This window comes from Erpetoichthys calabaricus, chromosome 17 (assembly GCF_900747795.2).
Source record: "Erpetoichthys calabaricus chromosome 17, fErpCal1.3, whole genome shotgun sequence".
NCBI lineage: Eukaryota > Metazoa > Chordata > Cladistia > Polypteriformes > Polypteridae > Erpetoichthys > Erpetoichthys calabaricus.
The window spans coordinates 12,553,493-12,578,770 of NC_041410.2; the positions used below are offsets into that span (position 1 = coordinate 12,553,493).

General features: G+C 42.1%; 1 protein-coding gene and 1 long non-coding RNA gene across 3 annotated transcripts in view; one reads left to right on the forward strand and one right to left on the reverse strand.

Annotated features, from left to right (window-relative positions):
• The window catches only part of LOC127526167 (uncharacterized), a 368,097-nt gene extending 344,815 nt beyond the window's left edge, over window positions 1-23,282 (reverse strand). Inside the window, exon 1 of the long non-coding RNA XR_007933791.1 lies at window positions 22,927-23,282. This is a non-coding gene — a long non-coding RNA (uncharacterized LOC127526167). The remainder of the gene's footprint in view (window positions 1-22,926) is intronic.
• Window positions 1-25,278, forward strand: part of fbn1 (fibrillin 1) — a 311,649-nt gene that overhangs the window by 277,659 nt on the left and 8,712 nt on the right. For both annotated transcript variants that reach the window (XM_051920648.1, XM_051920647.1), the window contains exons 53-61: window positions 544-669; window positions 1,908-2,027; window positions 2,723-2,845; window positions 7,973-8,104; window positions 11,708-11,833; window positions 12,326-12,532; window positions 12,652-12,777; window positions 15,967-16,089; window positions 24,804-24,920. In XM_051920648.1, coding sequence (XP_051776608.1) covers window positions 544-669; window positions 1,908-2,027; window positions 2,723-2,845; window positions 7,973-8,104; window positions 11,708-11,833; window positions 12,326-12,532; window positions 12,652-12,777; window positions 15,967-16,089; window positions 24,804-24,920 — 1,200 coding nt within the window. The remainder of the gene's footprint in view (window positions 1-543; window positions 670-1,907; window positions 2,028-2,722; window positions 2,846-7,972; window positions 8,105-11,707; window positions 11,834-12,325; window positions 12,533-12,651; window positions 12,778-15,966; window positions 16,090-24,803; window positions 24,921-25,278) is intronic.

The following is a 25,278-nucleotide window of genomic DNA, read 5'->3' on the forward strand; positions in this document are numbered from 1 at the left end:
ATGCTTGAAATAAAACCATTTACCCACAATTTTGAAAGGGTGCCAATAATTTTGCTCGGCCCATTTTTGAAGTTCTGTGTGACATGATGTCAGAGTTAGCTTTTTTTCCTCTGTTTTTTTGTGTTATTCCAATGCACATAAAGGAAATAAACGTGTGGATACAAAAACATTTGTAATTGCAACAATTTCTGGGAGAAATGGTGCATTTCTGGGAAAATTCCAGGGGTGCCGATAATTTCGGCCATGACTGTAGTGACATGTCTATCTATCTATCTATCTATCTATCTATCTATCTATCTATCTATCTATCTATCTATCTATCTATCTATCTATCTATCTATCTATCTATCTATCTATTATATAGTGCCTTTCACCACTACCTATCTATTATATAGTGTCTTCCATATCTATCTATCTATCTATCTATCTATCTATCTATCTATCTATCTATCTATCTATCTATCTATCTATCATTTCATATTCTATCAGTTGATAAAGTATATAACTCCTTTCCAATCATTTTATTTATTTTTTCTAAATCAGATATAGATGAGTGCTCATCTGATCCAGAGCTCTGCATGAATGGAGAATGCATCAACACAGATGGGTCTTACCGGTGTGAATGTGGATTTGGCTTCACTCTGGACCCCGGTAACATCAAGTGTGAAGGTAATTTTTTTATATGTTCACATTTACGGTGCAGGCTGATTATAGATTTATTCATGGCTGATAACCACCACACAGAAATGCCATTCTAGATCAGTTTCACTCTAGCAGAATTGTATGGGATGTGACTGCAGTGACTGATTCATCTTGGTAGCTTATAGTGTCTTGAATGTGTGCACTGCCTTAACCACCTTCTTATGAAGACAGTACCAGAACATAACTTGATATGGTAGGTCCTTGCTGCTAAAGTCAGAAATGATCAAGAATGGCAGGATACAGCAAAGCCCTAATGCAATATTCCCTACTTTTATAAATTTCAGTGCACTCGAAATAGCAAAGGGGCATGAAGCCTCTAAAATATTCATCCCTAACCTGCCTAGAATAAGCCTCACCCTGTGCAGCCTGACCCCATACTCCACAGACAGGCTTTAGCCTAATTAATTTAAATATACAAATATGGCAAACTACACATAAATGCCCCACAATGTAGAGAAACTGCAAAAGCCTCCGGCTTTCCAAATACCAAATCTTTATAAATGTTTATTTCATATAAAAAACAGGCCAGGAAACCCAGAGCAAACAAGTCCCATATGTGATCCAATAATAGAAGAAGAGCCCAAAATCATAAGCAATAACTCAAAAAGCAGAACAACAATACTCACAGTGACCGCACTCTCTGAAACATGAACTATTGACATATCTGCTACCCAGCTTTGCAGTATATAGGCTGAGGGCGGTCCTTAGCTCATGATGTCATGATGACCCCGCCTCTTAGGGTTCTGCCTACAAAACACAAGTAACACAGAAGAACAAATAATACATACAGTACATAGTAAATGCATAAACAAGATAATAGCCACAAAAGATATATAAATACATTAAATATTAATGTATCAAAACACAGAAAGGGAAAGTAAACATAAGGCAATAAACATTAAATCTTCGTCTTGCCTTCTGCTCATTTTTTTTTTTACTAGTTTCTTCTTTTGTACCCCCCCACCCCAACCGCCCCGCACCAAATCAGAAAGATGTGCATGTGAGGTTTATGGGCTTTGTATCCGTGGGGGTCGTTCCTGCTTGTTGTCCGGTGCTGAGGTCGGCTGTGTCTCCTAAATAAATGGCTTCCTCCGATCTCATGCATTCTACAGTCATAGAGCTTCTTCACTGCTTCTTTTCCAAACATAACACACTGTTGCGTTACTGACATTTTCTTACATTTTTTTTTTATATTCATCTCACAGATACAGATGAGTGCTCCGTGGGCAACCCCTGTGGTAATGGCACCTGTACCAATGTTGTCGGAGCATTCGAATGCACGTGCGATGAAGGCTTTGAACCCGGACCTATGATGACTTGTGAAGGTGATGTCAGGTTTTTGGTTAGCACTGCTGCCACACAGATGTAGGGCTCTGGGTGTGCGTCCTGTCACTGTCTGTGCCAAGTTTGCCCATTACCCCTGTGTCTGGGTGTGTTTTTCTTCTGGTACTTTGATTTTTTCCTGCACAACAAAAAATTGTATGCACAACTGTACATTGACCCAGTGTGTGTGTGCAGCGAGTGTGTGTGTGTGTGTGTGCCCTACAATGGGCTGCCACTCCAGGTCCAGCCTCTTAAAAAATGAACAGATGGAATTTAAGGTAATTCAAATATTAACAAACCTGTGGGGTTTTTGATGATTGGTACATCTTTTCATACTAGCCTGGCACAGCGGCTTTCACAGTGGGTTCAAATCCTAATCTGTCCCAGCCAATGTTTACATGTTATCCCAATGCCCATGTGACTTTTGTCCCACGTCCCAATATCAAGCAGGTTTGACTGAATTATGGCTCTGAATTATCCTAAAGTGAAACGATGCCAGGGAGTGTACCCTTTGCATTGAAATGCCACCCTTACCCAGACATTTTCTCCATTTTGTGGGAGGAATCGTTTTGATTTGAGTAATTTTCATTTTTTAAGTTCCTCTTTCATTTGTTCTTTGTTTTATACGCAGGAAATCTCTTGTGATGTGAATAACAGATAGAATTATTTCATATTTAATGGGTGTTTTCTCCTACAGATGTCAATGAATGTGCTCTGAATCCCCTGCTCTGTGCCTTCCGATGCGTGAACACGTATGGCTCCTACGAATGCAAGTGTCCAGCAGGCTACGTTCTCCGCGAGGACCGACGAATGTGCCGAGGTGAGGTCAACTCAAACTAACAGACACAAAGCTCACGGCAAAACCTACTTTTAAAAACGAATTGTGTTAGTAGAACCCTTAGGAAGTGCACCCGGGCCATTCCCTTTCCTCACTGTTCACATTGGTTTCCTCCGATTGCTCTTTCTTTTGTTTTGGAAAACTGCCGGCTCTTAATGGACTCTGAGTGACCAAATGTGTGACAAAGCAGGTCGCAACAATGGATTCATGAATACACCTTCTTCTGTATAAGACCCTGGACTGTGCAGATCAAGACAGTCAGCCACCACTTCTTTCTATTTTGTATCTCACTGGCATCCTAAGTGAGAATGCCAATAGGGACTCTGCTCTGTTGGGCTCTTGAGCAAGGCCCTTAACCTGCAATTGCTGAGCGCTTTGAGTAGTGAGAAAAACGCGATAGAAATGCAAAAGAATTTTTTTTTATTTTATCCTATACCTTACCAAAAAGATGGTCCCAAACTGAAATGGAAGCAGCACAAAATGTGTCGATTGTCTCATTTCTCAGACATTGCAACACAAGACTCCTCACCCAACTGTGACTTCAAACATGAAGAAGGGTCTCCTAGCATGTCCATGTGTATGTAGTGAAGCTGAAACAGAAAATGGCAAAAAAGAAAACAAGGGGCGAGCAGACCTCTAAATACCACCAACCAGGCCAGGACCCTAAAGTAGGCCTCATCTCAGGCAGCCTGATCCCAAACTCAGAACACAGGCTTCAAAGCCTGCATAGGCCCACAATGGGTCTCAAGGTTTAAAAATTCAAAAATATCCTTTATTTAATTTTTTTTTTTTTTTGATTCTATTGATTTTAACAACAAATAACATTCCATACAAATAAGTCAAGTTTTACAAAACTTGGTTCAAAACAAATCAACCCCCACCCATGAGAAAGAGAGCTAGGCCAGCAGAGTAAAACTTTAAGCTAGTAAAAATAAGAAAATAGATACATTAATACATAATTAGTAAAAAAAGGAAAAAAAATTATCCTTTAAATATGCAACATACACAAAAGGGAACAAAAACGCAGAGGGTTTCTGTAATCCTCAGCTTTGAAAGGACAAAAACAAGACAAAGTTCCTTATATTTAAGGAATGTATGTAAATAGTCAAAAAGGAAAGAAACTCGGGCAAAACTGACTTATCTAAAAGGCAATTCAAGGCAAATAAATTCACAAGCTAGTAAATAGTAATCAAAAACGAGAAACAAAACTCCTGAACGACACCATCCATCCATCCATTATCCAACCTGCTATATCCTAACTACAGAGTCACGGGGGTTGGCCGGAGCCAATCCCAGACAACACAGGGTGCAAGGCAGGAAACAAACCCCGGGAAGGGCGCCAGCCCACCGCAGTCCTGAACGACACTCACCATGAAATGCACTTCATCACAATGAATGAACCTCTGAGGGACTCGACCTCCTCTTCCTCAATCTAAAGGCTGAGGGCGGACCCTCAGAAGTGGTGTCATGTTGGCCCCGCCTCTTATGGTTCAACCCACAGAACACAAGGAATGCATGCAAAGCGTAACAATTAATCAACATGTACATCAAATATTTTTAACAAAAAAAAAAAACAAATGAAAAATAATAATTAAAAAAAAACAAAAATGACAATAAAAACAAAAATAAACACAGGCCAGGCAACATCCATTCATCCATCCCTTATCCAACCCGCTATATCCTAATTACAGGGTCACGGGGGTCTGCCAGAGCCAATCCCAGCCAACACAGGGCGCAAGGCAGGAAACAAACCCCCGGGCAGGGTGCCAGCCCACCGCAGGGCCAGGCAGCATTAAGAGTATATATCGAAGTTGGCCATTTGTGGTTCATTCTGGCACAAAAGAAGAAGTCCCTTCACGTTTCAGAACAGTTGCTTGCCCTTCGTTGGGCATTGTGGCTACCAAAACAAAACTCTTAATCATTAGCTGACCCCATAAACAAATCAACTGAAGCCAAAAGGTACATTTAGAGATGAGCGTCCACTCAGCCCCGAGGATGCTGGTGTCAGCATTTAAGTCTAAATACTGATTTTTAAAAAATACTCTCATTAATACTGGAATAAATCTGAGGTCATTAATGTAATCATATGACTTCACATAGAAGGTTCTGGAAAATGGGACTGACTTTGAGTTGAAGGGAGAACTCTTGACCAGTGAATCGGGGGGAGAGACGAATCTTTGTTTCAAAAATGTCCCATGTGACTTACGTCTTCTGTTTATGATGTGTGATTTTTTTTAACATGCATTTATTGAACAATATTTTAACAAAAATCATATGTGTTTTGCATGTTGTCACCAAATGACTAGATAACTGACATGTGGATTATGCACCATAAAAACATAAGATTTTTCCATGGGTGCTTTTCATATCATTTGGTGTTGTCAGGGTGGCATGGTAGCGCAGTGGGTAGCGCTGCTGCCTCGCGGTAAGGAGCCCTGGTTTCGCTTCCTGGGTCCTCACTGTGTGGAGTTTGCATGTTCTCCCCGTGTCCTCATGGGTTTCCTCCCACAGTCCAAAGACATGCAGGTTAGGTGCATCGGCGATCCTAAATTGTCCCTAGTGGGTGCTTGGTGTGTATGTGCATGTGCCCTGCAGTGGGTTGGCGCCCTACCCAAGATTTGTTTCCTGCCTTGTGTTGGCTGGGATTTTCTCCAGCAGACCCCCGTGACCCTGTAGTTAGGATATAGCGGGTTGGATAATGGATGGATGGACAGCTCTGGTCACTATTGCCCTGAATTATATCATAAGCTCTTTTTTCGTTTTCCATGAAAATGTGAGATTAATTTGTCTTGATCATCAGCAAACACGTGGGGTAAGTAAAATATGGTATCCTTCAATAAGGGCGCGCACAAAAAGGCGAGCTTCAAAAGGGTGACCTCAATTGAGCGCGGTGAATAAAGGCGTTCGTAGATAATTTAGATAATAATAGATAGATAATAATAGTAGATAATAATAAAATATCTACGTGACATTGCACATAATCTACAGCTTCAAGTGTAACACAACAATGAGTAAGAGCAGAAAACAACGAAATATAGAGAGCTTTAGAAATAGTTCGTTAGAAGTTCATGCATTAATTAATTGGATGTTTTAATATTCTTGCTTTCGCCTTTTTATACGTTCAATCATTGCCTTTATCTAATAAATTTTCTGTAATAATTTTGTTGCGTTTGCCTTTATTTGCTGCGCCCAATTGAGGTCGCCCTTTTGAAGCTCGCCTTTTTGTGCGCACCCTTATTGAATAGAGCCGTAAAATATAAAAATAATATCATTTTTGGGCTGAGTGTTCCTTTAATAGGTGCAGTACAGGTTCATAGATTCAATATTGGCACCCAGGCAGAGTAGTAGGGTTGCATGACATACCGGGACTGGACAAACCCACATTTGAAAACAATACAGTAGCCACATTTGGAGAATCCCAGTACCGGAAGTAAACATCAGCTACCTACCTACCTACTTACCCTTCAGTTGTGGAAAAAGTCCGTTTCATAGACTTCATGAAACAAAATGACACATTTCAAGAAGATTGGAGGACCCCCCCTCCCAAAACTGGATTGCTTCGACACACACATTTCACGAAGGACCCCCAAGACCCCCCCCCAATTACTTTGGCACAATTGGAACTTCACACCAATCAAAAGAGAAGCGATGCATAGTCGCACCGCGGCACCTCAGGGAGGCTGGAGTAAGATGTGGAGTTTTTTTTAAAGTTGTCCATTATTTGCTTCAGAATCTTTGATAAAAAAACCGACAACATATCAAAAAGCCAGAAATAAATGAATAATGTGGTCCTGGCAAAATAGAATTTGTTCAAAAAAGTTAGGGCACAATATAAAAATCTGTGTTGACCATCAGTCTAAATTGTTATTGGGTGCGACTCGCCCAACTAATTCTCCTTTTATTGGATTGTTGTATCTTTAATGTTTTTGACGGTTTCTTTCATTTTCTTCATACTTACCCAGGGAAAGTTATGCTATCAAAAAATCGTAAAATAAAGTGGAGAAAGTGCTGATGGGTTGCCCAGGTTTTGCCATCACACTAAGATCTAAAACAGAAGTCTTAATTGTTAAAGACTGCAGGGTGAGAAGTGAGTGCCTGCTTATACATCTAGCTCCTGTGGAGCACAATCAAACACCACAGCCCTCTAAATAAAGAAGAAACAAAAAACATAAAAAATATGATTTTTAAGAAACAATGTGCAAAATACGTAAATGGACAAAGTAACTACTATAATAGAGAGATACAGGTACAGTTAAAAATCACTGCCATGTCTCAGTCAGGCTTCAAATTCATTTCATTCAAATTCCGTCCTTGTTCATTTTTGATTCTCTTATTGTGAATCTTTTTTTCATACAAGATGCCTTTGTTATGTTCTGTGTGTTTTGTGGGTGGATCCCATCTGCCAATCACAGCCAGGAAATGCCCTCCACCCTATATATCCCGATGGTCACCTGAACTTCCTCGCTCTTCATTGCCTATGCACTCTGGAGTGGCGAGTTCTTGTGCTTTGGTAAACTCACGACTTGTGATTTTTGTGGATTTTTTCAACCGTCTGCACAATATTTTGACCTTTTGGCCGCTCTATTGGAACTCTATTGACCTTGGATTGCCTTCTCGTTGCCTTTATGTCCCATGGAGCTTCATTGTGACTGGAATACATTTTTAATTTTAAGGTTGCATGCTTTCCCTTATTATTAGCCACGGTTTGAGACGGTGATATCCCCCTCTATTGGTCATTATTGGAAATGTTTGGGATGACGTGCTTGGGACTGACAGATCACGATAATCCCAGTGTGTGACTATCTTAAAAAATAGGAAGAGTGGACAGTCTATCCAAGCTTTAAAATCACTTTTAATAGGAGAAATGGCCATCCTGACATCAAAGGCCAACATGGACGTGCTATGCAACCTTTTCTGTGTATGGGTGTCAGTCACAAAACATCAAAGGCATGTTCTGACACCAATGTAGGAGATGCATGATGCAGAAATTTCCAAATGCACATATTAATACCCCCTTACATGATCAGAAAAATGAACCCCCACTTCCCCACCCTGCATTCTCCACTGAAGACCTCATAGCCAACTGCTATCTCATTTTGTTTTCTGCAGATCAAGATGAATGTGAAGACGGAATCCATGATTGTGAAACCAGGGGAATGCTGTGTAAAAATTTAATCGGCACGTACATGTGCATCTGCTCTTCCGGTTTTGTGCGGTCGTCAGATGGAGAGAAGTGTATCGGTAAGGAGCTCCTGACTTTTTACATTTTCTTTCTTTGTGACTGTTAAAGATTGTGACTTCAAGAGCAGGAATGTTGGTCAGTACCTGTATCCCTCATGTCCTACCAGAGGGGTAACTTTCATAGACTTCTCAAAACTGGGCGCTGCAAAACCCGAGAATGTCATGCCTCGAGGGGAATGGCAGAGAAATTTGTTATAAGAGGGAACGGGAGGTGAAGCACAAGTCAGAAAACAAGCGAATGATTCTAGCCAAAAAAATCAATCCTACCTTTTGAAAACATTTAAGCAGAAACTACAATTCAACATGGAAAAAAACAAAGTGAGGTCTTTATACTAAAGTCAAGCGCTTATAAAGCAAAGCACAGTCCACACATCTCATGGTGCTGACCGCCGCTATACCATCACGCTGATTATGGAAGAAACTGTTAACAAAATATGTATGTGTGGGTTTATATATACAGTATACAGTCCTATGAAAAAGTCTGGGAACCTCCCTTAATTCTTTGGATTTTTGTTTCTCATTGGCTGAACTTTCAAAGTAGCAACTTCCTTTTAATAGATGACATGTCTTATGGTAACAGTAGTATTTCAGCAGTGACATTAAGTTTATTGGATTAACAGAAAATATGCATCATAACAAAATTAGACAGGTGCATAAATGTGGGCACCCCAACAGAGATATGACATCAATACTTAGTTGAACCTCCTTTTGGCCTCTAGACGCTGTCCTCCTATAGCCTCTGAAGAGTGTCTGATTCTGGATGGAGGTATTGTTGACCATTCTTCATACAAAATCTCTCCAGTTCAGTTCAATTTGATGGCTGCCAAGCATGGACAGCCTGCTTCAAATCATCCCATAGATTTTCAATGATATTCAAGTCAGGGGACTGTGACAGCCATTCCAGAACATTGTACTTCTCCCTCTGCATGGATGCCTTTGTAGATTTCCAACTGTGTTTTGGGTCATTGTCTTGTTGGAATATCCAACCCCTGTGTAACTTCAACTTTGTGACTGATGCTTGAACATTATCCTGAAGAATTTGTTGATATTGGGTTGAATTCATCCGACCCTTGACTTTAACAAGGGCCCCAGTCCCTGAACTAGCCACACAGCCCCACAGCATGATGGAACCTCCACCAAATTTGACAGGAGGTAGCAGGTGTTTTTCTTGGAATGCGGTGTTCTTCTTCTTCCATGCAAACCGCTTTTTGTTCTGACCAAATAACTCAATTTTTGTCTCATCAATCCAAAGCACTTTGTTCCAAAATGAATCTGGCTTGTCTAAATGAGCATTGGCATACAACAAGTGAGTCTGTTTGTGACATGAGTGCAGAAAGGGCTTCTTTCTCATCACCCTGCCATACAGATGTTCTTTGTGCAAATTGCGCTGAATTGTAGAACGATGTACAGATACACCATCTGCAGCAAGATGTTCTTGTAGGTCTTTGGAGGTGATCTGTGGGTTGTCTGTCACCATTCTCACAATCCTGTTCATATGCCGCTCCTGTATTTTTCTTGGCCTGCCAGACCTGCTGGGTTTAATAGCAACTGTGCCTGTGGCCTTCCATTTCCTGATTCCATTCCTTACAGTTGAAACTGACAGTTTAAACCTCTGAGATGGCTTTTTGTAGCCTTCCCCTAAACCAGGAGACTCAACTATCTTTGTTTTCAGATCTTTGGAGAGTTGCCTTGAGGATCCCATGCTGTCACTCTTCAGAGGAGAGTCAAAGGGAAGGAAGCACAACTTGTAATTGACCACCTTAAATACCTTTATATCTCATGATTGGACACACCTGTCTATGAAGTTCAAGGCGTAATGAGCTCATCACACCAAGTAATCAGCATTGAGCAGTGACAGGCATTCAAATCAGCACAATGACAAGGGGACCCACATTTGTGCACAGCCAGTTTTTCACATTTGATTTAATTTCATACAACTAAATACTGCGTCTCTAAAAATCTATATTCAGAGAACACCCCAGTACTCAGATGTTCCTAGGAAATGAAAGACATACCACTGTTATCTTTTGTGTTGAAAGGAGAGTCAATTATTATGCAGGCCGAGAGGGGGTCCCAAACTTTTTCATATGACTGTAATATATATATATATATATATATATAAACACACACATACATACATACATATTTAAATAATCACCCTGAATAACCAGGCAGGAGGAAACTTGTTCATGTGTCTTTAGTTTCTCTTCATGAGGAGGGATACGCTTCACTCCCTCACAGCAGCCTGTGATAGAATGGTCAATGAGCAAAGTTACAGGCTCACATTTATAAACAATTGAATCTACGGAACAATGCTTACATATCACCTGACATTTACTCTGATTGGTTCATGAACTTACACACCCATTGAACATTTATTCGGATTGATTGAAAGACATGAGATGTTTACAGCAGAGAGCATAGCCAGCTTACACACCCAAAATAAAAGTCTCTTTCCACTACATTCTTGTCCTTCTTCTCAAACATTTCTTAAGTTATGAAATTTTCTGCGTACGTGACACATCTTACTGTGTATGTGACATTCAGCCACTTTATGTCCTTGTTGCTCGCACAACCTTCATCTATTTTCCTAACAGTGTTTTGCTTATCCCTTTACGCTTCTCCTAAGTTGAAAGTACACCAAAACATTTCATACGCAATAACTACAGCCTGTTACCCTGAGATAACTTCTGTATATTATTTTCTCACATGATGGCAACAGAATGCATGGTGCTTTCCACGTCGGCTCCCACGTGTCACAGTCACAATTCTAAGGGGACTTCTGAGTAGAACTTTTGTCATGTGAAGTTCTTTGTGCAAAATGCACCTCACTGATTCCCTGTCAATACCAGCCAACTCTGAGATTGCTCGAACACCTAGGCGACGATCATTTTGCACAATCTGATTCACCGTTTTGATGGTTTCATCCATCCGAGATGAGCGTGGGCGACCTGAGCATTGAATGTCTTCCACATTTTCTTGTCCTTCCCTGAAACGTTTGTGCCACCCAAAAACTTGTGTGCAAGACGAACTGTTATCACCGTACACTGTTTTTATCATTTCATAAGTTTTCTGTGGCCGTTTTGTTCAATTTCACAAGATATTTGATTGTTGATTCGCTGTTCGATTGTTTTCACCCGACATTATCATGCCAACTTGTGTAGCGATTGTTGTGCAAATACTGACTGGGCTGTTCACAGGATATACCTAGCCGGTCGGCGATTTGAAAGGGCGCGTGTGTAGGAGGGGATTATAGTTCTGTGATTCACGTCCGACCGACCTCCAAACAGTTTTCCAAGAAAGCCCCAAGGCCAGTCCGGTTATTTTTGTGTCCAACCATCCATCCATTATCCAACCTGCTGTATCCTAACTACAGGGTCACGGGGGTCTGCTGGAGCCAATCCCAGCCAACACAGGGCACAAGGCAGGAAATAAACCCCGAGCAGGGCACCAGCCCACCGCAGTATTTTTGGGTCTCACCTCATATATTTGAAAACTAAGAACACACGCGTTAGGAAGCGGATACTGTAAATAATATAACAAAGCTATGTTTTTTGTGAAAATTGTATTTACTGACTGCATAAATTATTTTTTGTGTTGCAGATAAAAATGAATGTCAAGCTAAACCCGGGGTCTGTGAAAATGGCCGATGTATCAACACTGTGGGCAGTTACAGATGTGACTGTCATGAAGGATTCATAGCCAGCAGCACACAGACAGAATGCATCGGTAAGCAGGGATTCCTCATACCGCTCTGTGTGCGTGTCAGTGCCATGCTGGATGGGTGCAGTTTCGCGGAGGGGAAGGTCCTTTTTATTTTTTCAAAATGTGGTCTGCTGCTGCTTCACTATTCCAGGGATCTGGGTGTCCAACTGCAGGCCCAGTCCTGCTGATATGTATTTGACGTGAGAAAACTATGTTAATATGTTGGATTGCATTTCATTCTGGCATCTTCCATACAAATCAAGAAAACCAAGTGACAAAAATGGAAAATCCAATTGGCTGTCCAGTGAAGCTCCTGAATGACGGAGGCCTGTAAACGGCCAACGGGCCTAACATTGGCTTTCTGATCACGGACCCCACACACAGTGCATGATCTGCGTATAGGAAGGGTCGGCGCTGCTCACTTGTTCCTCTCAGATTCAGGATTTTACTTGTTTGTAATGCAGTCGATGTTTTTGCATCTGTTCTCTAAAGAGTTACTTCCCTTTGTTCTTCCAGACAATCGCCAAGGCTTCTGTTTTACTGAAGTCCTTCAGAATATGTGCCAGATGACTTCAAGCAACCGCAACGCGGTCACAAAGTCAGAATGTTGCTGTGATGGAGGGCGTGGCTGGGGACCCAATTGTGAAATCTGCCCTCTGACGGGCACCGCGCAGTATAAAAAGATGTGCCCACGCGGCCCTGGCTACACGACGGATGGAAAAGGTAGCAGAATGAGCGAAAGCCTCTTTTGTGTTTGTGCAGAGGACGCCGCAGCAATGTTAGGCGGATCACATGACTTTCTCTGTTGTTTCTGCAATGGTGTGAACTTTCTGATGTTACAGATATTGACGAGTGCCGTGTCATTGGAGGTCTTTGTCGAAATGGAGTGTGCGTAAATAACGAGGGATCCTTCAACTGCATTTGTAAGACTGGTTACACCACAGACCTCTCAGGAACAGGCTGCATGGGTAAGCTGTCGAATGATATGGAGCTTGGGCTTTGAGGCCATTAATATGTAATAACACACAAGAAGATCACAGGTGAAAAACATTGAGGGCATCACACCATTGTTTTCATGGTCTGTGACAAGTCAAATGTGATTTTACACAAATTCACAGTCTTAGAACCACATACAGAAAATATGGCCAAAAACTTGTGGACATTTGATCATCATGCCTATATGAGCTTGTTGAACATCCCCTTCCAAAACCCTGTTCAGGATAAAGAGGTTTACAAAATGACTGACTGAACTACAAATAGCCACAGACCCTCCATAACCAACAACTAAACACTTACTGAGTCTGCTTTTTAATTAGCTTGTTGATTCAGTGGACCTTTCTTCACCAGCCCATCACACCACACTGGCCATCACAGAACTATAGAAGATGTGAAGGATGTCAGTTCCTACATTAAAGGAACACAGTCTCCTAAGTAAAAACAGCCTGCTTTGCCCCTTCTTTTCTAATTCCTTTGTGTTATGAGGCCAGTCCAACCTGTCATTAATGTGGACCCCCATGTATTTCTAGCAGTGCATCCACATCCACTCCAAGACTAGTGGTCAGACCAGAAGCTCTTTGGTGAGGCAGTTCCTTGGTTTTTCTGATGCAGAGTTGCAGACAATTCCCAAAGTCCGCAGATTCCTCTCCTCTGCCTATTTATAGACCAAGGGTGAAGAGAAGAGGAGATAAAACTCTTGTAGCAATGCAACACATCCACATTCACTCCCTGAGCAGTGACTGGACATGGAGGCTCTTAGGTGTGGCCAAAGTCATTGACCAATGTCTTGGTTTTGCTGATTTTAAATTGCAGATAATTCTCAAAGTTCTCCACCTGACTCTTCTCCTCTGCCTCATCTCCCTTATCAATGCAACCCATAACTCCAGAATCATCTGAGAGTTTTCACAAGTGACCTGACCTACTGTTATATTTATAGACTGAGGGTGAAGAGAAGATGTGGAGTTGGCCCACCCTTTGTGGGAAGCTTTCCACGAGATTCTGGAGTGTGTTTATGGGAATTTGTGTTCATTCCAACAAAATAGCATTTGAAGGGCTCAGGTTCTGACTTTGGATGAGAAGACGTGGCTCACGATCCGCGTTCCAACTCATCCCAAAGGTGCTCGATAGGGTTGAGGCCAGAATAGAACACACTGCCCAGCAACGTTTTGAACAGAACACCCTGTGCACTTTTTTTTGAAATTTCAAAAGCTCCCACTTAAAAACCGTTAGTGAATTTTCAAAGTCACTCGTCTTAAAACTGAAAAAGATTTCTGTGGGATGGGGAAGGTGCTCTCATGTCAGGATTCCGAAAAATACGTGAAGGTGGACTTTAAATTGTGCACATCTTTCAAAAATGTATTCAAGAATTCGGAACTATGAATAGGCTGTACGGTGGCAGCGCTGCTATCTCACAGTAAGGAGACCTGGATTTAGGTCCCGGGTTCTCCCCTCGTGGAGTTTACATGTTCTCCCTGTGTTTGCGTGGGTTTCCTCCCACAGTCCAAAGACTGCTGACCTAATTTTAGGTGGATCGCCACTGCTTAATTGTTCCTAGTGTAGGAGTGGGATGTGTGTGTTTGCCCTGCGATGGACCACCACCCTGTCCAGGGTTTGTTCCAGCTTTTGTGCGCTATGCTAGCTGGGATAGGCTCCAGTACCCCCTGCAACCCTGTTCAGGATAAAGAGGTTTACAAAATGACTGACTGAACTACAAATAGCCACAGACCCTCCATAACCAACAACTAAACACTTACTGAGTCTGCTTTTTAATTAGCTTGATTCAGTGGGCCTTTCGTCACCAGCCCATCACACCACACTGGCCATCACAGAACTATAGAAGATGTGAAGGATGTCAGTTACTACATTAAAGGAACACAGTCTCCTAAGTAAAAACAGCCTGCTTTGCTCCTTCTTTTCTAATTCCTTTGTGTTATGAGGCCAGTCCAACCTGTCATTAATGTGGACCCCCATGTATTTCTAGAAGTGCATCCACATCCACTCCAAGACTAGTGGTCAGACCAGAAGCTCTTTGATGAGGCAGTTCCTTGGTTTTTCTGATGCCGAGTTGCAGACTATTATCAAAGTCCGCCCCCCCCTTATCATTAAACAACACCCCCTAACCCCCCATCCCCACCCCGTCAGCGCACAATTTCAACATGTGACCTGGCCTGCTGTTATATTTATAGACCAATGGTGAAGAGATGAGGAGATAAAACTCTTGTAGCAATGCAACACCTCCACATTCACTCCCTGAGCAGTGACTGGACATGTAAGTTCTTTGGCGTGACCAAAGTCATTGACCAATGTCTTGGTTTTGCTGATTTTAAATTGCAGATAATTCTCAAAGTTCTCCACCTGTCTCTTCTCCTCTGCCTCATCTCCCTTATCAATGCAACCCATAACTCCAGAATCATCTGAGAGTTTTCACAAGTGATCTGACCTACTGTTATATTTATAGACCGAGGGTGAAGAGAAGAGGAGATAAAACTGTTGTAGCAATGCATCACCTGCACATTCACTCCCTGAGCAGTAACTGGACGTAGCAGATAATTCTCAAAGTTCTCCACCTGACTCCTCTCCTCTGCCTCATCTCCCTTATCAATGCAACCCATAACTCCAGAATCATCTGAGAGTTTTCACAAGTGGCCTGACCTGCTGTTAATATTTATAGACCGAGGGTGAAGAGAAGATGAGATAAAACTGTTGTAGCAATGCATCACCTCCACATTCACTCCCTGAGCAGTAACTGGACGTAGAGGCTCTTTGGCGTGGCCAAAGCCAATTAACAAATTTCTTGGTTTTGCCAATTTTAAATTGCAGATAATTCTCAAAGTTCTCCACCTGACTCCTCTCCTCTGCCTGATCTCCCTTATCAATACAACCCATAACTCCAGAATCATCTGAGAATTTTCACAAGTGACCTAACCTGCTGTTATATTTACAGTTTAATTTACAAACTATCACAATATTACTCTCCAGTCCAGGACATTTTCTCCCTTTTGGTTTCATCTCCTTTAGTGCTCATGCATGTAACTGTGTCTTGGAAGTCGTGGGGCTCTGGGGTCATGTCAGTGAGTGATCTGTTTTCCCTCCTGCACTGCACGCTTGTATCCGAATGAAGCCTTGTGACGAGTCTACATGTGGGAATACTTATTTTGCAGATCTGGACGAGTGCGCTCAGTCACCCAAACCTTGCAATTTCATCTGTAAGAACACAGAAGGCAGCTACTTGTGCTCCTGTCCGAGAGGCTACATTCTACAAGAAGATGGAAGGAGCTGCAGGGGTAACGTGGCACGTTTTTTCTTCATGTTGTCATACTCTTTAATGTGGGCGACTTCCAGCTAGCGTGCAGAACATAGCGTGTCAGCGGATGTGAGATGTTTGGCTTCAAAATTACCTGTAACCATGAGCTATTTGTAAAGGAACAGCGGAGACTTTTTCCCCCTCCATTTCTCAATTTAAAAAAAAAAAAAAACAGCAAAAGAGGCTTCAGGACGGCCAAACTCCTTCTAGACACTGAAGTACAGTTACCGCTGACCTAATTTTTTGAGAGCAGATCTTGGCAGGAGGACTCTTGGGCTAGCTGCCCAGTATCCTGTATTAAAGGAAAAAATGCAGGACTTCAGAACGCTTGGCGTTCATCTTGCTCCCCAACCCCCACCCCACCTCAACCGAGCAAATGTGAATTTAATACACAAAGAGCATAACTTCCTGTCACTTGTATAAAATAAGTCATTAACTGAATGTAAGATTATGGAGTGCAACTGATGTCTGTTATATGGTGTGTAGAAGGCTCATAAAGCCCACATCTGAGTCCCAATTTTCTCTACTGACGTGAGTCCATTGTATTGAAATGTTGCAAATCTCATCGCTTTGGTTTCTTCCAGGCCTGGCATGTTGTTTATTTGCTGCCATTTATTGTATCCTCAAATGGGAATACAGCTAACCCATTTTACGTCCGAAAATTTAGCTTAATTACCTGGTTTGCAGCAGTCTGTGGAAAATTAGTATTCAGCTTGCCTAGTGTGGTAATGCGGAAAAATTTGAACAACATAGATCCTGCTGTTTTATCCATCAACACTTAAACACAATGGTCTTGAGGCAAAATACGAGGTGTAAATATGTTTCCCCTTACTGACTGCCCAGTTATTTCCTTAACATGGCGCCTAGCATACCATCTTAACTATTTTGCTTTGAAAGTCAGATCCTGCCGACTACAACAATTCAACAATTTATGGCTTTATCTGCGGCACTGGCAAGTTAGAGCAACCGAAGAGCAAACATTTTGCTGTTACAGTTTAGACACGAGGAAATGTTTATCACCAGGCTGGGTTGGCATCCATTTAAGCATCCTCAGGCAGCCCCTGCAGCTTCTTTAGACACACATTTCAACGAGAATCCCCGCTCCTAACTCCTTACCCTATACAATTATGTGAGAACCTAACAGTTTTTTGAAGATGAGCCATTCAACATTCTCAAAATTTGCTGGTTTCAGTATGGTTTGGAGTATGCAGGAAATTTACAAGTTGGGCACCTCGAGAATTTAACGAGATATGGGGTTTAGTATTCATATCAGAATGACATGTATGGGTTTTAAGGGGCTGATTAGGCTTTTCCAGACATTGCTTATTTTGTATCTGTTTGATTTAAATTCATTATACTTGTTTTGCGTCCTTAAGCACTTCCATTTTTATTTGCTGGCTTTATGGATTTACGTATTGGTTGCAAGAGGTAACGTTAGGGGTTTCGGGTTCCTGTCATCTGATGAAGAAAAATGAGACAAATAGTCATTTAAAGGTAGTATAGATATTGCACATTGATGATCCACAGCATGAAGTTATGGGAACGAGTAGTGGAAGCTCAGTTATGAAGTGAGGTGATGATCAGTGAGCAGCAGGATGGTTTCATGCCAAGAAAGAGCACCACAGATGCGATGTTTGCTCTGAGGATGTTGATGGAGAAGTATAGAGAAGGCCAGAAAGAACTGCATTGCGTCTTTGTGGACCTGGAGAAAGCATATGACAGGGTGAGGAGAGAGGAGCTGTGGTATTGTATGAGGAAGTCGGGAGTGGCACAGAAGTACATAAGAGTTGTACAGGATATGTACGAGGGAAGTGCGACAGTGGTGAGGTCTGCAGTAGGAGTGACGGAGGTGCGATTACATCAGGGATCGGCTCTGAGCCCTTTCTTATTTGCAATGGTGATGGACAGGTTGACAGACGAGATTAGACAGGAGTCCCCATGGACTGTGATGTTTGCCGATGACATTGTGATATGTAGTGAGAGTAGGGAGCAGGCTGAGGAGACCCTGGAGAGGTGGAGATATGAGAGGAGAGGAATGAAGGTCAGTAGGAACAAGGTTTCAGGTCCTCACAGGTGGCGCAGTGGTAGTGCTGCTGCTTTGCAGTAAGGAGACTGTGGAAGATTGTGGGTTCGCTTCCCGGTTCCTCCCTGTGTGGATAGCGCTTTGAGTACTGAGAAAAGCGCTATATAAATGTAATGAATTATTATTATTAAGACAGAATACATGTGTGTGAATGAGAGGGAGGCCAGAGGAATGGTGAGGATGAAGGGAGTAGAGTTGGCGAAGGTGGATGAGTTGAAATACTTGGGATCAACAGTACAGAGTAATGGGGATTGTGGAAGAGAAGTGAAGAAGAGAGTGCAGGCAGGGTGTAATGGGTGGAGAGGAGTGTCAGGAGTAATTTGTGATAAGATGGGTATCAGAAAGAGTGAAAGGGAAGGTCTACAGGACGGTAGTGAGACCAGCTGTGTTATATGGGTTGGAGACGCTGGCACAGGAGACAGAGCTGGAGGTGGCAGAGTTAAAGATGCTAAGATTTGCATTGGGTGTGATGAGGATGGACAGGAATAGAAATGAGGACATTAGAGGGTCAGCTCAAGTTGGACAGTTGGGAGACAAAGTCAGAGAGGCAAGATTGCGTTGGTTTGGACATGTGCAGAGGAGAGATGCTGGGTATATTGGGAGAAGGGTGCTAAGGATAGAGCTGCCAGAGAAGAGGAAAAGAGGAAGGACTAAGAGGAGGTTTATTGATGTGTGAGAGAGGACATGCAGGTGATGGTGTGACAGAACAAGACGCAGAGGACAGAAAGATATGGAAGAAGATGATCCGCTGTGACAACCCCTAACAGGAGCAGCCGAAAGAAGAAGAAGAAAAGAAGATAGTTGTTGCACATAAAGTGTTTTGGTTCACTTTCCACATTAAAAATATAGCATCTATCTTAGAAGTAGTATAATGGGTTAATAAGCATAGTCTAAGCATATCAGGATTTACATAGTGGTTGCAAGAGGTAACGTTAGGGATCCTGGGTTCCTGTCATCTGTGGAAGAAAGACTTAGGGGTCACAGAGTCATTTAAAGGTAGTACAGTTACTGTAAAGAAAGCACAAACAACCAAGTTTAAGAGTTGGGGAATCCGTTCCCGTATACTGTAGAAATGGCTTTTGTAAATACTCATCAGACATGAAAGTTCAAGTACAGACAATGATACACTGGCAGGCGGACATTTTATGGAGTGGGGACGGAAATGGAAGGGGAATGCTGGGAAAGGAGTCACTGAGGAACATGGGATGAAGTGACGTCATCATTGGGTGACCAGAGGGAAGGAAGAAACCCGGAAGTGGCTCGGCCTGCTGGCTAGGGTTTTCGGACCGTATTCACGGTGGTGTTTTCTCGTCTTTCCTGTCGAAACAAAGAGGGAGTGGTTAGTACACTGCCATTGTGCCCTGACTTGCGATTTCACGCTGCTCGTCGGGTCCTTAAGCTGCTCCCTAAACGTGCGTGCGTGACAGTGTTTTAGTTTGCTTTCCACATTAAAAATATAGCATCTATCTTAGTAGTAGTATAACAGGCTAATAAGCATAGTCTAAGCATATCAGGATTTACATAATGGCTACAAGAGGTAACGATAGGGGTCCCGGGTTTCTGTCATCTGTGGAAGAAAAATGAGACTTCAGGATCAAATAGTCATTTAAAGGTAATATAGTTATTGAGCATAAAGTGTTTTGGTTCGCTTTCCACATTAAAAATATAGCACCTGTCTTAGACGTAGTATAACGGGTTAATAAGAATAGTCTAAAAGTATGAGGATTTATGCAGCGGTTGTAAGAGGTAACGTTAGGGGTCCCGGGTTGCTGTCATCGGTGGAAGAAAAATGAGACTTAGGGGTCACATAGTCATTTATTACAATGTGGTTTGCTTTCCACATTGAAAATATAGCATCTGTCTTTGAAGTAGTATAAAGGGTTAATAAGTATAGTCTAAGCATATCAGGAAACGATATAACAAGGAACAACAGAGAACAAGAAGGTTCTGGGTGATGGTTCAAGAAGTTGGCTTACTACAGTATCACGTACCCAATCCCATTGGGATTAATAAAGTATCTATCTATCTATCTATCTATGACACCTTTTATTGGCTAACTGAACAGGATCCAATAAGCACGACCATAGGGATGTTCCTGCAGGAGCAGCCATGGACACTGGTTGGGAGAAGGACTATAAAGTCACACGGCTTACGAGGAACTTCAAGACGCAGCAAGAGAGAAAGAAATGGGAAGTGAAACTGATGCTAAAACTGAACACCTTACAAGATAGTTTAAATAGAGACAAGAGTTTTATGACCAGATATGAGGATTATTTACATCTCTCTGCTTGACCCAGACAGTTGGACTACAGATCCACATTGTATGGAAAAGTCAGCAAAAATTTCAAAAGACTTTTGTTGGACAGTTATCTTATCTAAAGAGCTTGACCATAAATTGTTCTCCTCTCCCACTAAATGAATCTTAGTCTGGAAAGGTCTGTTCATTTTTGACATTGAAGGTGACCCACTAAAAGGTTTTCCAATGCCATCTCTGTCCTGGTGTCTATATAAACACCGGGAACTCCAATTTCTGTGTTATAACCTGCCTGAAGAAGGGGCCTGAGCTGCCTCAAAAGCTTGCATACTGTAATCGGTTCAGTTAGCCAATAAAATGTCTCATTTTGCTTGACTTCTTACTGAACCCATAATGGCTAACACGGCGCGACCCCCTACTAATACTTACTATTGTGTTAACAATAGTAACAATCCAAAACTGAAATCTCTCATTTCTAGAAGAAAGCCCTCCTAACTGTGCTCAGGTACCTCCTGTTTGCTTTAATTCTCCTTCAGATGTGTCCACAACTTCATTGGAGTCCCCCCTGTGGCAAAGTGAATTGACTGAAGATCGCACACCCGTGTTTAGAAGGTTCCACAATTCAGACTGCATGTCAGAACAAAAACCAAGCCATGAAATCCAAGGAATTCTCTGTAGACCTTTACGATACAAACTGTGATGAAGTACAGATCAGGGCAAGGGGAGAAAACCATCTGAGTGTTTCCAGGAGCATAGTGGCCTCAATAACAATGAAAACACCAGGACTCTTTCAAGAGTTGACTGCCCAGACAAACTGAGTGATGAGTGAACAAGAACCCAATGGTCAGTCTAACAGAGCTTCAAAAGTCCTCTGCTGAGATGGGAGAACCTGTTGAGAAGACCACCATCTCTGCAGCACTCCATTAATCAGGCGTTTATGGTCCAGTTGCTGGACGGAAGCCAACCTTGAGTAAAAGGTAAACGACAGCCTACTTGGACTCTGAGAGCATGAGGAAAAAGATTCTCTGGTCTGATGAGATAAAAATTGATTTCTTTGGATAGAACTCCAAATACTATGGCTGATGAACACCGGGCACCGCTTGTCACCTGCCTAATACCATCTCTATGGTGAAGCATGGTGTTGGCAGAATCATGTTGTGGGGATGCCTCTCAGTGGCAGTGTCTGGGAGACTGGTCAGAACTGAGGGAACGATGAATGCGGCCAAATACAGAGAGGGTCTTGAAGAAAATCTGCTCCAGAGTGCATGTGGTCTCAGTCTGGGTCAACGGTTCACATTACAGCACTACAATAACCCAATGAGTACAGCCAAGACAACGCTGGAGTGGCTTTGGGACAAGTCTCCCTCTTTGTCCTTGACTGACCCAGACAAAGCCCAGACTTGAACCTTGTAGAACATCTGTGGAAAGAGAGAGAGCTGAAGATGGCAGTTGACAGACGCTCCTCATCTCATCTAAAGGAGATTTAGGGGGATCTGCTGAGAAGAATGGGATAAACTGCCCAAATCAAGGTGTGCAAAGCTTTTAGAAGACTTGAACCTGGAATTTCTGCCCCAGAGGGACTTCTACAAAGTGGCTGATTTAAGGTTCTGAGTACTTCTAGGAATGAGAGATTTCAGTTTTTTGATTTTTAATAAACTAGGGGGCTTTGCCCCTCTGCTCGCTAACCCCGTGTTTTGTTTTTCCAGATACACACTTTTAAGATTTTTTATTTCTTTGAATTGTTGCTATTTCATTAGTTTCACTTTTATTTCAGAACTTCTGTAAAAACAATATTTGGAATCTTTCGAGTCCCAATGTGCTGAATCTTTTTAATGAGGTCCATGAGACACGTGTTTAATGACTTTGTACCATAATTCAGGATAGCTCTCTCTGTTTGGAATTTCAGCACAGACAAAGCGATCGACATCAGCAGCAGTTAATCATTTTTTTTGCAAAGTAACCAATAAATGCATGTGAGGTAAACTCCGTTTTTGAAATTCTTTTGACTTAAACTTCAAAGCCTTACAATATTTATATACTTCTGAAATATCACCTGTGTCCATATATTCGATCTCTACTCGCCTTTTCGTTATTTCTCTGAGTAATAGTTTCTTTGCGCTAATGTGATCTTTACTGTCTTTGTTTTGACACTGTCGTTTTTTTCTGCTTTCATATTCTGTATCTCGCTCTGCATGTGTATCGCGCCGTTTTTTTTTTAGTCTTTTGAATTCCAGTTTTCATAATCTCTAACCTGCTCTGCATGTGTTTGGCCCCCTTGTTTTTAAACCTCTTTATGACGTTTTACTTTGTTTTTTATTTCTGACCTCGCTTTGTCCTGCTTTTTTTTTTAATGACACCTGGTCCGTGGCGATTATTTTCCCTTTTTCGAGTAATAATTTCCATTTGTTTGCACTCCTGTGATCTTTACTTTCTTTTTTTTTTTAATATTTTCTAATTTTCCTTCTTTCATATTCTTTAACTTTCTCCACATGTGTATCGCGCCAACTATTTTTTTTTTCTTGAGCCTTTCGAATTCCACTGCTTTCATAATCTCTAACCTGCTCTGCATGTGTATCGCACCAACGTCCCGATTGGATGTGCTTTTTTTTCAATTCCACTTGTTCCGGGCTGATAATTACTTTCCTTATTTTCTGAATTTGCACCTCGATTATTCTTATTCTTTTTTGTCTCTCCAACGCTTTTGAGTCCCTTTTCTCCACGCTGCTTTCTTCTTCGCTTTGTTGTCTACGTTTCATTTATAACGTATTGTCCTTATACGCTTTATATGCGCGGAGAGCCCTGGATCTGTGTGTGCTCAATGCCAAAAAGCACGAGTGAGTGTGTTGCTGGCTACCTGTGCTCTTATTTGTGTGTAAGCAGGGCGTATCTTGCACGAATCTCATGTTCTATGTCATCGCGAGACGGTCCTGGGTCAATCTCTTGGCACAAAGTCTCATGTTTAAGGTCCCCGCGAGACGCTCCGTGGCCAATCTCTCTAGTCTTGCGGGTCTTTTAAGTGTCTCCCATGATCTTAACGTGAAGATCACGTATCGTAGCCGTACTGTTTCTCTACAGGATTTTTTTTATAATAGAGAGATTTGCATATCTGTCAGAAAAAGCAGGTTTTCACTTCAACGTTATGGGTTATTGAGTGTAGACCGATGGGGGAAAATGACAAATTTATACATCTATATATATAAAATCCCTGTGTGTGTCCAGGTGTCCGTATGTGTGTGTCTTCTGGTGAAGTGCGCATGCGCGGGGCACGGTGCGATGCACGATATTACTGTCAGAGAAAGTTAGAGGCGTTTTACGGAAATACAAACCAGTATTACTGTGAGAGGAAATTAAAAGGTACACAATACAGTGACGCATATTACAGCCACATACAAGCCAGTATTACTGTCAGAGGAGATTAAAGGCACATTACCGACGCACACGCCTGTATTACCGCCAGAGAAACTTAAAGGTATATTACGGACGTACAAGACGGTATCCTTCAATAAGGAAGCTTCAAAAGGGCAACCTCAATTGGGCGCAGCGAATAAAGGCGCGCGTAAATAAAGATCTGCACCTTTGTTGCTCTTCACATATTCCAGAGCCATTTGAACTAAATTATCTACGAACGCCTTTATTCGCCACGCTAAATTGAGGTCGCCCTTTTGAAGCTCACCCTTATTGAATAGAGCCGTACAAGACAGTATTACTGACTGTCACAGAAAATTAAAGACACACAATACACGGCGGCAGCCCACGAAGAACGGTCAGCTCAGCAAGCAAAAATACGACCAACAAAAAGAATGAGGTCAAAGTCCCTTGCCATTTAATATAGACTGTTCCTACTAATGTTTATGCACCACTGTTCTAGCGCCCGTTATTGTAACGGGCTAAATGACTAGTTTAAAATGAAATCGCCAGCACAATAACGTGCACAGAAAGTGAAGGAACCCGAATACTTTCTGAACCCACTGTATGTTTATTTATAAGGCTGTAAGTTGTGCAGTATTTCTCAACAATTTTCATATAAGTGTTTTTGCGACCCAATGGGGCGGGTCCCCCTTGATGATTTGAGCATGATTGTCAGAGTGTTTCCCCCTTGGTGATTCGAGGGTGATCATCAGAATGGGTGGACCGGAGTGCAATTGTCGGTGTGTTGACCCACTACTATCACAAACAACACGTCACCCACAGGTGGTGGCCCGCAACGCTGACCCAGTATTTGAGTAACGGTGCTCCAGTGTATCATATAGCAATAGACGCAGAGCCACAGAGCTGAACCCAGCATTGGAGGGAACCTCTTTTAAGCTGCACGTGCTCTCCTGTGCCCGCTGATTCATCTTTACTTCTTGCCTTCCAGATCTTGACGAGTGCTCCACTAAGCAGCACAACTGTCAGTTCCTGTGTGTCAACACTATCGGCGGGTTTACGTGCAAATGCCCTCCTGGCTTCACGCAGCATCACACCAGCTGTATCGGTGAGTACTCGTGCACTCGAAACGGTATGGAGAAGCAATTCTGAATATCATCATGGACACGGCCCAGATGACATCTGGTAAAATGTGGAGCATTCATCTCCGTATAGTATTATTGTGTGTCTGAGATATACATGGTACTTTGGAAAGAGAGGTTAACTTTCTTTTATATTGGACAGGAAGGGCAATCGGCATTGTGGTTTGGTATTTGATTTGATTACAGCTTTGCCATTACAGTTGAGTGAGGATGATGATGATAATGCTATATGAGCTGCTATAGAATTTAGACTTGTGTGTGGAGACAAAATGAAATAGATTTTATTTTTCTCAAATTTGTTGAGCGGTCACGTCTATCTAAAGC